At 43.0% G+C, this 11,530-nt stretch overlaps 2 protein-coding genes and 1 long non-coding RNA gene across 3 annotated transcripts; 2 read left to right on the top strand and 1 right to left on the bottom strand.

Annotated features, from left to right (window-relative positions):
• Window positions 5,898–6,280, top strand: LOC110435594. Its single transcript, XR_002453365.1, has 3 exons — window positions 5,898–5,946; window positions 6,039–6,123; window positions 6,207–6,280. It is a non-coding gene; the product is annotated as an uncharacterized LOC110435594 (long non-coding RNA).
• On the bottom strand, window positions 7,180–8,657 carry LOC8071598 (putative serpin-Z5). Its single transcript, XM_021461983.1, has 2 exons — window positions 8,640–8,657; window positions 7,180–8,025 (listed from the first exon to the last, which is right to left on the bottom strand). The coding sequence occupies exons 1-2, from the start codon at window positions 8,655–8,657 to the stop codon at window positions 7,180–7,182; spliced, it is 864 nt and encodes a 287-aa protein (XP_021317658.1).
• On the top strand, window positions 8,961–11,309 carry LOC110435886. Its single transcript, XM_021461982.1, has 3 exons — window positions 8,961–9,405; window positions 9,649–10,140; window positions 10,459–11,309. The coding sequence occupies exons 1-3, from the start codon at window positions 8,961–8,963 to the stop codon at window positions 11,307–11,309; spliced, it is 1,788 nt and encodes a 595-aa protein (XP_021317657.1).

The raw sequence follows: 11,530 nt of genomic DNA, 5'->3' as shown, positions 1-11,530 counted from the left end.
TTCTTAAATTCTGTGGAGCTCAAATAGACAACAAAGCTTGTGGAACTGATTAAGTGTGAGCATAAATATCTAGCCTTTATCATGTTGAGACTCCTTAATAATTATTACTCCCTGTTTTTATATTTTTATTTTATAAAGCAGAAATGAAATATTTATTTTATTTTTATGTCACCACAGTGAATGTACTTATAGGTTTTATGCCACTCGTATACTCACATGGGGCTTACTATTTTTTAACATTTTTATTTTCTTTTTAGGATAGCATGAATATGATTAACTAAGCAAACTGTTTAAAAATAATTGAAAGGGAAAGGATAACTACCAAGTTTACCTCTTGGCAAGGCGTTCGGTGTTTTTAAGTCCTTCGAACGGGACTCTCCATTTTCTCAATTGTCTTGGGATTCGTTGGGTGGCGGAGTCGGTACTTCCGGCAGCGCCTCCTCTTCATGTATAGTTATCTTCTCTTTCCATACCTGACTCGGTGCTTCGGTCTCCTCTGGATAATTCTGTTTAAACTCTATGTCTTCTGACCTTACAACTTCTCCTTCGTAGTCTGCCCATCCGTCCTTGATGATTTGCCTCCTCTGGTTGCGGTTGCGTCTTTTTTTACCTGCTTAGATTCTTCAACGATATAGTTAGGGTCAATAAAATAACGGCGTACCTTCTCTGAGGGGAAGTGCATATGGACTTCTCTGGTTCCAATGTAGATAATTGCTTTAACGGTGCTGAGGAACGGTCTTCCAAGGATGATGGGTGGATCGTACTCATCTTCTCCCATGTCAATAACCTAAAAGTCTGTGTAGACACAATGATCGTCTATTTTGACTGGGACATCAGTTACTATTCCTTTAACTTCTTGAGATGTCTGATCTGCCATCTGGAGCTGAATGTATGTTGGTTTTAGGGGCATGGTTCCGAACAAGAGCCGATAGGTGACTGCGGCCATTATGTTGATGCCCGATCCGGTGTTGCAAGTCGTCTTGTAGAAGTTGTATCCATTTATGGAGCAATAGATGCTTGGCATTCCTGGGTCGTCCTTCTTGGTCAAAAATGGTGACTTGAGTTGATTATCTTGGCCTCCATGAACTGCAGTGACCATCTTCACTGACTCGGTCCACACTTGCTTGTTCCTGTTCCTCCTGTTGGTCCTCTTCCTTGATTCACGTCTGGATTGATCTGGGATTTGTGTAGTCTTGTTCTTGAAGAAAAACGTCTCCTTCCTCCCTTTGATGTAGAAACTGATCTTGGCAGCACTGGCGTAGATGATAGCTCCCGAGGTGTTGAAGAATGGCCTCCCTAAGATGATGGGTGCTCTCTCATCATTACCGGTCTCTATCACCACGAAGTCTGCTAGGGCGTACAAGGTACCAACTCAGACACAAAGGTTCTTTAATATTCCTTTTGGAAAACTTAATGCCTGATCTGCAAACTGCAAACACATGGTTGTCTCTAATAAAGGATATGTAAAGAATTTTTCATAGAGTACCCTGGGCATAATGTTGACACTGGAGCCAAAGTCACAGAGTGCTTCTGGGACGTCCACCATGCCGATGGAGATTGGGATGACGAGGCGTCCTGGATCGCCTCTCTTGACCGGCAGAAGGTCAGTAGTAACTTCAGTGACGGCGTTACTCCAATTACCTGCATCAAACATGTCTACAAAATTTGCAGATTCTAATCCTTCTGGTTGTGATGGTATACCGGGGTTAGTAGTAGGAACAGCAGCAGCTATTTGATTTAACTGAGATTCAATCATTTTATTAAAGCTAATTTGATTCTTGATGGCAGTAGAGAAATTATCCATTCTATTATTTATATTTTCTAGTATTTTATCATTTGATGCCAATTTCTTAGATAGGTTATCCATTAGCTTTTCTTGATTAGACACTAACTCTCTCAAAGGTGGAAAATTATTATTATTGTTGTAAGAATTGTTACCTTGATAATTACCTAAGTAGTTAGGCCTCTGTTGATTCCAACCTTGATTTTGTTGAGGACGGTTGTAGTAGTTGTTGTTGTTATTGTTGATGTAGTTCACATCCTCAAGTATCTCAGGGCAGTGATTGCCTGAGTGTCCAGTATCTCCACACTCCTCACAAGTCATGTGAGAGTCGTAGATGTGCATAACTTCCTTCTTAACTCTAGCTCTATCATCGAGCTTCTTCATGAGCAGGTCTAGCTTTGCAGACATCATGTCTACCTCCTTGAGCTAATGCATACCTCCACCTCTCTTGCGTGTCTGGGTCCTTTCTTCATTCCAGCTTTGGTTGGACGCCATCTTCTCCACAAGAGTTGTGGCTTGTGATATGGTAAGTGATAAGAATGCTCCTCCAGCTGCAGCATCCATGGTCTCTCGGGCACTGTTGTCGAGCCCATGATAAAACGTCTGCATCAATAGCCAACTCTCCATTCCATGATGGGGACATTCTAGGATATAGTCTTGAAAGCGCTCCCATGCTTCTGGAACAGATTCATCATTTTGTTGCTAAAAACTTGTAATCTTCCCACGAAGAGCATTGGTCTTGCCCATGGGAACGAACTTAGCCAGGAAGTTTGTTGAGCAGAGTGCCCACGTAGTATTCTTCTCCTTTGTAGCGTAGAACCACTGCTTCGCTCTTCCTAATAGTGATAATGGAAAGAGGCGAAGTAGTGTAGCATCTCTGGAAACTCCTGATATGGTAAATGTGTTGCAAATCTCCAGGAAGTGTTGGAGATGAGCACTAGCATCTTCATGTGCCTTCCCACAGAACTAGTTGGATTGCACCATGTTGATAAGTCCAGGCTTGAGCTCAAAGTTGCATTGATCTCTGCAGCAGGTCTAGTGCGGATGTTGTCCGTAGTGGGAGCTGAGAACTCGCGGATTGATTTGTTCGCCATGGCTTCGAACTCTGAAGACAAGTTCTGGTGATCTTCTTGATTGTATGAAGCTTCTTGCTGAAGTGTTGATGATCTCTTCTTGAGCTTGGCTCTAGTTTTCTTGAATAATGCTTCAGGATTGTCAACAAAATTTCCTGGAAGATGTCTTCTATTCATACATTCCCCTGCATAAGATAAAATAGAAAAATATCGAGGTAAAACTGTACGAGAGAATTGATAAGCTCAATCATATTAGTGATGCGAATGATAACTCAAAATCCTTTATTCCATTCCTGATTAGTAATCAACCTTCCCCGGCAACGGCGCCAAAAATGCTTGTTGGGTATTCTTAACATCATTACCAAAAGTAGACAGTTTTCTAATTCTAGTAACGGTGCCAAAAATGCCAAACCTATCCCTCATACCACTTAAGCCAAGTTGTCATCCCCAGCATGACATGAGAGACGCGGTATTGAAATATGCAATTGCTCTTCTAAATAAATAATGAATGGGATCTGCAAGCGCACAGATTAATACCGATGTAGCATTTTAACCGGGAAGTATTCCAGGTATCGTTATTTATATTTTTACCACTGGGAAGGGATTAGCAATCATCAATATTGATTACAGAATAGAATATGAGATTGAGTGTTTATCATTGCATATATAATTGAGAACATTTATCTAACTCTTTCATACAGGGATAAGTGTCACATAAAAGATATATGAAATAATAAATAGTGACAAAGATAATTAATCTGATCATAACTTAGCCACATAATAAATATGATAAGCACCTCAATTAGATACTCTAGAAAGTCATTAGCATGGAATTAGAACGAACTACAAGAATATTTCCTAAGTTATTCTCAACTATATAGTCTAGCATTATCATAGTTAGTGCAAGCATACTTAGCAATCATTGCGAGACAAGAATACGCCCATGCATAGTAATATTAGCAAGGTAAATGAGAAACATAGCAATCACTCCTCTGCAATAATATGGCTCTGCCAGCCCAATACACGAGAGGGGGACTATATAAGAATCAATAAAGCTGTCACTATCACGAACTACCCCACGATCTGGCATATTGGGTACAATCGCAGATAAATAAGGTATAAGCACCATGCCTACACAATATCTATCATTTACCCATGGATCCGATGGATAAATGCTATACGGTCCTAAACATGTATATAGATCCAATCTAACTAAGCCAAGTACATAACTATGATAAACTAAGAACAATATAATCTTGAATATAAACAAGTAGAGCAAAGTCATAAGCAATATATTGAAGTAGAACAAAGTTATATTCATAATATTGAAGAACAAAGATGATTTGAAAGCAATTAGAAGCACAATTAGAGAATTACCAAGAATCCTCTTGACAGATCCGGAAACCAATCGAAGATTGACTTCTTCTAGTTCTAATCCTATGTAGCTATGCTAATCTAGATATCTAATTGATGTGGTGGCTCTAATCTTGATCAGAAGCTTCTTCTCCCTTGAAGAATAATGAATTAGGGTTGAGAGGCTCTCTCCTCCAGGGGCCACGGGGTCTAGTTTTATAGTCCCTTCAAGTGAATATGGGCCGTTGGATCAAACCGACATTGATTGAACGGTTATCCTTGATCCTTTAGGTCGGTGGAGATCTCCCACGAAACAGAGTCCTGATTGGACTCCAAGTCAGGGCGGGCGCCTAGGGAAGGAGGGCGGGCGCCCTGCCTCTGGCTCCGTTCGGCCTCCGCTTTCTTCCTGTGGCTTCTGGAGTCTTCTAGATGTAAGATAATTGCGCGGCATGTTAATATCTCTATGTAATCCCGACGTGTGGGTCTTTCTTCTGTATTTCCTGATAACCCCCTGCAGAAATAGACAAACACCAAAACTCGTGGAATTTTGTCAGATAAAACCCTAAGTCTAGATGTTGATTTCATTTGGATCCTTTTCTTTGTTTATTTGATAATTAAATTTGATACTTAAGGACCGTCAACACTTTACTCCTCTACTATTGTTTTGCCAATGATGAAATTGTCTAATTCAATACATTATTTTAGAATATGAGCTGATGATCCAAAACTTATGAGTAACTTGGCATCATTACTAGCCACCTCTATAGTGCCTTCTTCTCTGTTTTGATGCCTTGATGCTCCAAGTTCTTATCAAATGATGCTAGACATGTTTCTGAGGCCTTTTTTAAACCTTTCCCTCTCCTCACCTCTCCTTCCTCTCTGCTCCTTCTATCTCTCTTCTATTTCTACTCTCATCCTCTCTTCAACACTACTGCACTAGTATACTACTAGTGGTAGCTGCTGCTCTACTCTAGTAGATGCCTTTATGCTCCAAGTTCTGGGGGAAACTCGTCTCGAATGGAGTGCCATTGGATACTAGCCTCCCCCAGAGGTTTTCGGTCTTGTAGTGCAAATGGGTTTTCTCTTAACCTATTACTGACTGTCATGTAAGTCTATGATCTATGATCACCACAAAGCAGCGGATGGCTCTATAAAGCAGCAACCCGCTAATTTGAGGGCACATGAGTTTCATCTTCTTCTACTACTACTACCGATTACAAATTTGTCTCCTTTGTCAGTTCTCTCTCCTATCTTCTCCTCTCTTCTGCTACTGCTGCTACTACTAAAGCACTGCTGCTCTCTCTTCTCCTCTCTTCAACCTACTTCTCTATTTTGATGCCTTGATGCTCCAAGTTTTTGATCAAATGATGGTAGACATGTTTCTAAGGCCTTTTTTGAACCTTTCCCTCTACTCACCTCTCCTTCCTCTCTGCTCCTTCTATCTCTCTTCTCTTTTCTACTCTCATCCTCTCTCCAACACTACTGCACTAGTATACTACTAGTGCTAGCTGCTGCTCTACTCTAGTACCACTTCAAGTAAGTTCGATTAATTGTATACTTAACGATTGTTCGGTTTATCTTATTTTGATGCAAAGGTACTTATGTGTTTATTTAAAATTGTTGTAGCAATCACTAGATAGTCATAGGTGTCGATGTCGGGATGAACATGGCATGGATTTATGATTCTGCAGATTTTGACCCTCACACATATAAAGACTTCATGTCAATTCTCATTACGTAAGCAAATTAGTAATCCTAGTAACCTTATATGATTCACTTTAATATCAACTTATGCATACTATAAGTCACATCGATTCTCATTCAAACAGGGCATTCAGGGCCTATGTCAAGAATCACAAAGGAAGGCATGATCCAGGTCTGGGGAGCCACTTGCGTTTCAAATCTCTATGTTCGGTAAGTGCGACTTAGTTTGGCATAAAATTACTAAATTTTTCAGTACTTATACTTGACATCTCCATTTGCAAATTGAAACAAAGTTTCCCAAGCAAAGGCCAGGGAGTCTCCATTGTGGATACTATGTATGTGCTTTCATTAGTAACACAAAAGGCTACAGGAGACACCCTGAATTGGTAAGTTTGAATCTCTTAGTGGATTGTAGTATGAAAACATAGTATTTCTCACTTAGCTTTGCAATCTCTTCTTTACACTAGACCTAAACTTGTCTTTTACGATCTTGTAGTGGAAAGAAGCAAAAGGACTAAAAAGGGATGTCTACAGGGATGATGACCTCTTAGAGATTGTCGGTGACCTTTGCAACTTTATAATGGACCATATTGTTTATTACAAAGGTGATTACCATAACCCACATTCTGCGTAGGTAGCAATCCTCTTTACCAGCACCTCCGTCAGTGGGATAGGCTCTGTCTAGGTCGTTGATTACATGTGAACTTGTTGGAATGGACTGTGATCGATTTGTATTAGTACTTGAAAAATTTCGGACTCTTTTTGATGGATTTGTAATGGACTTGGAAACATTTGGACTTGAAATGTGGTGTTGTGTATATGTATGGATATTTATGTTGTGAATCTGTGATGTTGAGAATATGATTATATATGTATATATGTATGTGGTGCTGTGCTGTGCTGTCAACTTGATTATTGCAATTTTTATTTTTTTCTGTAAAATAACTGTAGGTGCGGTTCTAGATTCAGCCGTCCTTACAAATGCAGACAATAGAGGCGGCTGAGACACAAGCCGCCCTTACTGATGCTCATTATAAGAGTGGCTGGAAGCACCAACCGCTCTTACAGTGGTCAATAGTAAGGGCGGTTGTTGTTTCCAACTGCCCTTACAGTAGGCCATTGTAAGGGCGGCTGATGTGGCTGATGTTGAACCGCCCTTACAGCGTTTGCATAAGGGCGGCTGGGCCAGCCGCCCTTACAGAGCTTATTTAGCCGCCCCTGCTGTACCTGACTGTAGTAGTGTATTTTGGGTGGAGAGACTGAGGTCTACACTTCCTCAGAAGGGTCAAGAACATGCCCAGCAAAGACAACGGCACCAGACGTCTCCTGGATGATGAAGAAGGCGAACGGGTGATCGGCGACGAAGTTCACCGGCTTTGGCGGTGGTGGGTAGTCATCAAACATGGAGTAACCCATATCATCGTCCGACTCCACGGTGACGGCGGCCGCCTCGCTCCCCTCCTCGTTCATCTCGATGACTGCCTTGTGGATGACTCTGTTGACACGCATGCGTCGCGTGTCTTCCTCGTGGAGCAAGTCGCCCATATTCGCCTTCTTTTTGTCGAAGGGCAGCTCAAGGCCTAGATGTATAAGGTCATCTTGGATCTCTCTCTCAAAGCTCAGCTTGAACTTTGGCAGCCTGAACTGGCCGATGGGGACATACTCCTTCGGCAGGTGGTCGTGCAGGAACGCCGGCAAGGATGACGCAATCTTCTCCATGATGTCTCGCAGCCCCTTCTTGCCGTCCAGGAGGAAGACGCACATGGAAAACCTGGGTAAGCTGTCGTAAAGCTTCCAGTTGGACTCGTTCATCAACTCGTAGGGCAGCTTGAGCACCTTGAACCCGGAGTGGCAGGCGATGCACTGGTACGACCAGCTCTGTAGGAAGGGCACCTCCACGGAGCTCCCGTCGAGGCGGTGGAACTCACGGTCCACGGTGTTCTCCTTCTTGAACGGGTTGCGCCACTCCCCCTTGAAGTAGATGGCATTATTGGCGATGACATGCACGGTGTCATCGTTGTCGTCGTCCTCAGGGTTGATGAACACCTGGGTGATAAGGTTTCTTGTCGCCTTGGCTGCCCAAGCGTTGATCTGCTTCCTCGATTCTTTTGGCTTTATACAATACACAAGACACAAGACACAAGAAAAAAACAGACATATTTCAGATTTTTAACTACGTAAATAAAGTACATACAAAGATGATAGATCAAAAAATAAAAGTTTGATGAAGCAATTGAATTGGTAGATAAAGAACACCAGGCATAGGCATGATTTCATGTAGTCACTGTTGGTGTAAGCTTGACGTGTTCTCAGTTGTGGGACACGCTGTCAGCAAGTTGGTTTGGGGATAGATGCAGCAGAATTTGAATTTGAGAAGAGGCGGGAACGGTTGCAGAGCAGGAGGAGCGTGGTCACCGCGTCCAGGAGCGTCTGCGTGTGTTTCTGCCTTGATGTATCAGTGTGTATTTTGAATTGCAGTATTGTAACCGTGTGTGTTAGCTATTGGTATAAATAGCTGAGTGTTCAGACTATGCTGTGGGAGTATATGTCAGTTTGTAAGTGTCAAACACTTGTCTAAAAGCGTGGTGAAAAGGAGCACCGTCACTCTGGCGGTTGCCGTTGGTGTTCATCCGAGTTCATGCTTTTCTGTGTTTGATCTTGCAAGATCCTGCGATTAGGTTTAGCCACCGTGTGTTCAAGCTAGAGATTGTTGATCCTGTGCTAACATTTGGTATCAGAGCCATCAATCTCATAGCTATCCACCGAGAGTCCACCAAGCATCATCCATGTCGCTGACAGTAGGTGAAGGGAGTCGCGGCGGCGGGGAAGGCCAACGTCAGTTGTTTCCAACACTAATGGCGACGAATTACACCAGTTGGAGTATCCGAGTTGGCGCGATCATGGAGGAGCAGGGGTGGTGGGAGATCGTGGAACCGCGAGAGACAGATCCGGCGATAGCACTGACGGCGGCGCAAACAGCGACGTAGGTAACCAAAGACAAGAAGATACGAACCCATCTGTTTCAGTGCTTGTTCGATGATCTCCTGATGCAAGTCGCGAAGAAGAAGACAGGGAAGGAGGTTTGGGATGCTCTCAAGGCGAGGTTTGTAGGCGCAGAACGCGTGAGAGACGCGCGCCTGCAAAACTTGAAGTCTGAGTTCGATGCATTTGAGATGAAGGAAACAGACTCGATTGACGAGATTGCCGGGAAACTGACGGCAATGTCAGTCAGGTATGGCAACTTGGGAGGAACATTGGATGAGACGGTTATGGTGAAGAAGTTGCTCAACATTGTACCAGAGAGATTCATCCAGTGTGTGGCTGGGATCGAGCAGTTCTGTGACTTGAAAACCATGGTGTTGGATGATGCAATCGGCAGACTTAGGACATATGAGGAGCGCACCAAGCGGGGAGCTGGTGGTGTGCGCTCAGAGAATGGCCATGTGCTTCTCACTCAGGCTGAATGGGATGCACGGCAGAATAAGTTGGCCGGTGAGAGCTCTGGTGGTGGAAGATCACAGGGCAGTGGTAGCCGTGGAAGAGGTCGAGGGGGAGGCTGGGGAGGTCGAAGTGGTCGTGGTGATCCAGGAAGCACAGAAAGAAAAGATAAGAGTCATATCAAGTGTTTTAAGTGTAAACAGTTTGGACATTATGCCAATCGGTGTCCAAATCAGAAGTAGGAGGAGGAAGCTCACCATAGTAAAGCTGAGATAGAACCATCTGTGCTGGTTGCAGAGCTGGAGGTGTTAAATTCAGGCAAGAATCCACATCTGAAAGTTCAGAACAAACTATGCCTGAATGGTGGTCCAATGCAGCCAGAGCTTCATTTCACTGGGAATGGTGAACCTACTGGTGACACTTGGTACCTTGATAGTGGTGCTAGCAATCACATGACAGGAGACAGGAAGAAGTTTCTGGAGATGGACTCTACATTTCTAGGTAAGGTGAAATTTGGTGATGGTTCTTCAGTTGATATCCAGGGAATTGGTTCAATTGTGTTTGAAGGGAATAGTGGGAACAAATGGGTGCTGAGAAATGTTTATTACATTCCTAAGCTTAGAGCTAATCTGATTAGCCTAGGGCAGTTGACTGAAAATGGTCATATTGTTGTGATGGATGATGATATCATTACTGTTACTGAAAAAGTACCACATAGGATGATCATGTGTGTTCAGAGAACTGGAAATAGGATGTACAAAATTGGTCTCAGTGTTGGTGAACCTGTCTGTTTGTTGACTAGCTTAGAAGATCAAGGTTGGCTGTGGCATGGCAGACTTGGTCATGTCAATTTTCATGCTTTGAAGCAACTAGTTGATAAAGAAATGGCAGGTGGAGTCCCACTAATTCAGAAACCAGATCAAGTGTGTCAGTCTTGTTTAGCAGCTAAACAGACTAGATCATCCTTTCCTAGATCAGTGGTGTGGAGGGCAGAAGAGCCACTAGGTTTAATTCATGTTGATCTATGTGGCCCTATTAATCCAGTGTCAGTAAGTGGCAATAAATATTTTATGCTGTTGGTTGATGATTGCACAAGATGGTGTTCAGTATATATGCTTAAATCAAAGGATGAAGCAGTGGAAGCTTTTGTGAAATTCAAGGCTCAAGTTGAAAATAATTGCAATGACAAGATTAAAGTGCTCAGGTCAGACAGAGCTGGAGAGTTTCTAAATGGAATTTTTCAGAGAATCTGTGATCAAGCAGGGATCAAAAGGCAGTTCACTGCTCCTTACACACCTCAGCAGAATGGTGTGGTGGAGAGAAAGAATAGAACTGTAATGGTGATAACAAGAGCCCTGATGAAGAGTATGAAGATACCAGGAAGGTTTTGGGCAGAAGCAGTGACACATGCAGTTTATTTGCTCAATAGACTACCGACAAAGGCTATGGGATATAGAACACCATATGAGGCTTGGAATGGCAAGAGGCCTCATCTTGGCCATTTGAGAATCTTTGGGTGCAAGGGACATGTGAAGACAGTAAAGCCACATTTGAAGAAACTGGAGGACAGGAGTGTGCCAATGGTGTATTTTGGCATTGAGGAAGGCAGCAAGGCTCACATGATGTATAATCCTCAAACAAACAAAATTGTGGTTAGCAGAGATGTTGTGTTTGAAGAAATAGAAAAGTGGGACTGGGAAGCTGCTGAAACTGAAGGAATTTCAGTTGAGATGGAGATGGGTCAGTGGTACTCTGATGGTGATCTGAATAATGATGAGGGAGATGTTGTTGCACCTCAGGGTAGTCAAGCTGGTCAGACTGCTGAGAATACTGGTGGACAACACTTTGTTGGAGGGGGAGATGCATCTGCAGTGCAGTCTGATGGACAGACTGAGTCTGTCCAAAATCCGACAATAGAAATGCAAGCAGAATCAGGACAGCAGTCAGGTCACAGTTGAGGCTGGGATCAGGATATGATGGAAGCCATGGATAGTGATGACTATGATGAGACACCCAGGAAGTTTAGGAGTTTAGATGAAGTGTATCAACACTCACAAATTGTTGATCTTGGTTCAGACTCTGATGGAGAAGAGAATTTTGAAATGCAGGGTGATGCAGTGGGTACAGCTGCATTACTCACTGTGATGGAGGAACCCTCAAATTACAGCGAGGCATCTGG

Source organism: Sorghum bicolor, chromosome 5, assembly GCF_000003195.3.
Source record: "Sorghum bicolor cultivar BTx623 chromosome 5, Sorghum_bicolor_NCBIv3, whole genome shotgun sequence".
NCBI classification, from domain to species: Eukaryota; Viridiplantae; Streptophyta; class Magnoliopsida; order Poales; family Poaceae; genus Sorghum; species Sorghum bicolor.
This window is presented reverse-complemented; position numbering and strand designations above follow the sequence as displayed.

What these genes read in the sequence shown, in the direction of transcription:
- LOC110435886 (XM_021461982.1), top strand. Translation starts at nt 8,961, where the DNA reads ATGCAAGTCGCGAAGAAGAAGACAGGGAAGGAGGTTTGGGATGCTCTC. An exon ending in ACGGCAGAATAAGTTGGCCG is followed by an intron (nt 9,406 to 9,648) that starts GTGAGAGCTCTG and finishes TGCTGGTTGCAG; the next exon opens with AGCTGGAGGTGTTAAATTCA. An exon ending in CAGTGTTGGTGAACCTGTCT is followed by an intron (nt 10,141 to 10,458) that starts GTTTGTTGACTA and finishes GATGGTGTTCAG; the next exon opens with TATATATGCTTAAATCAAAG.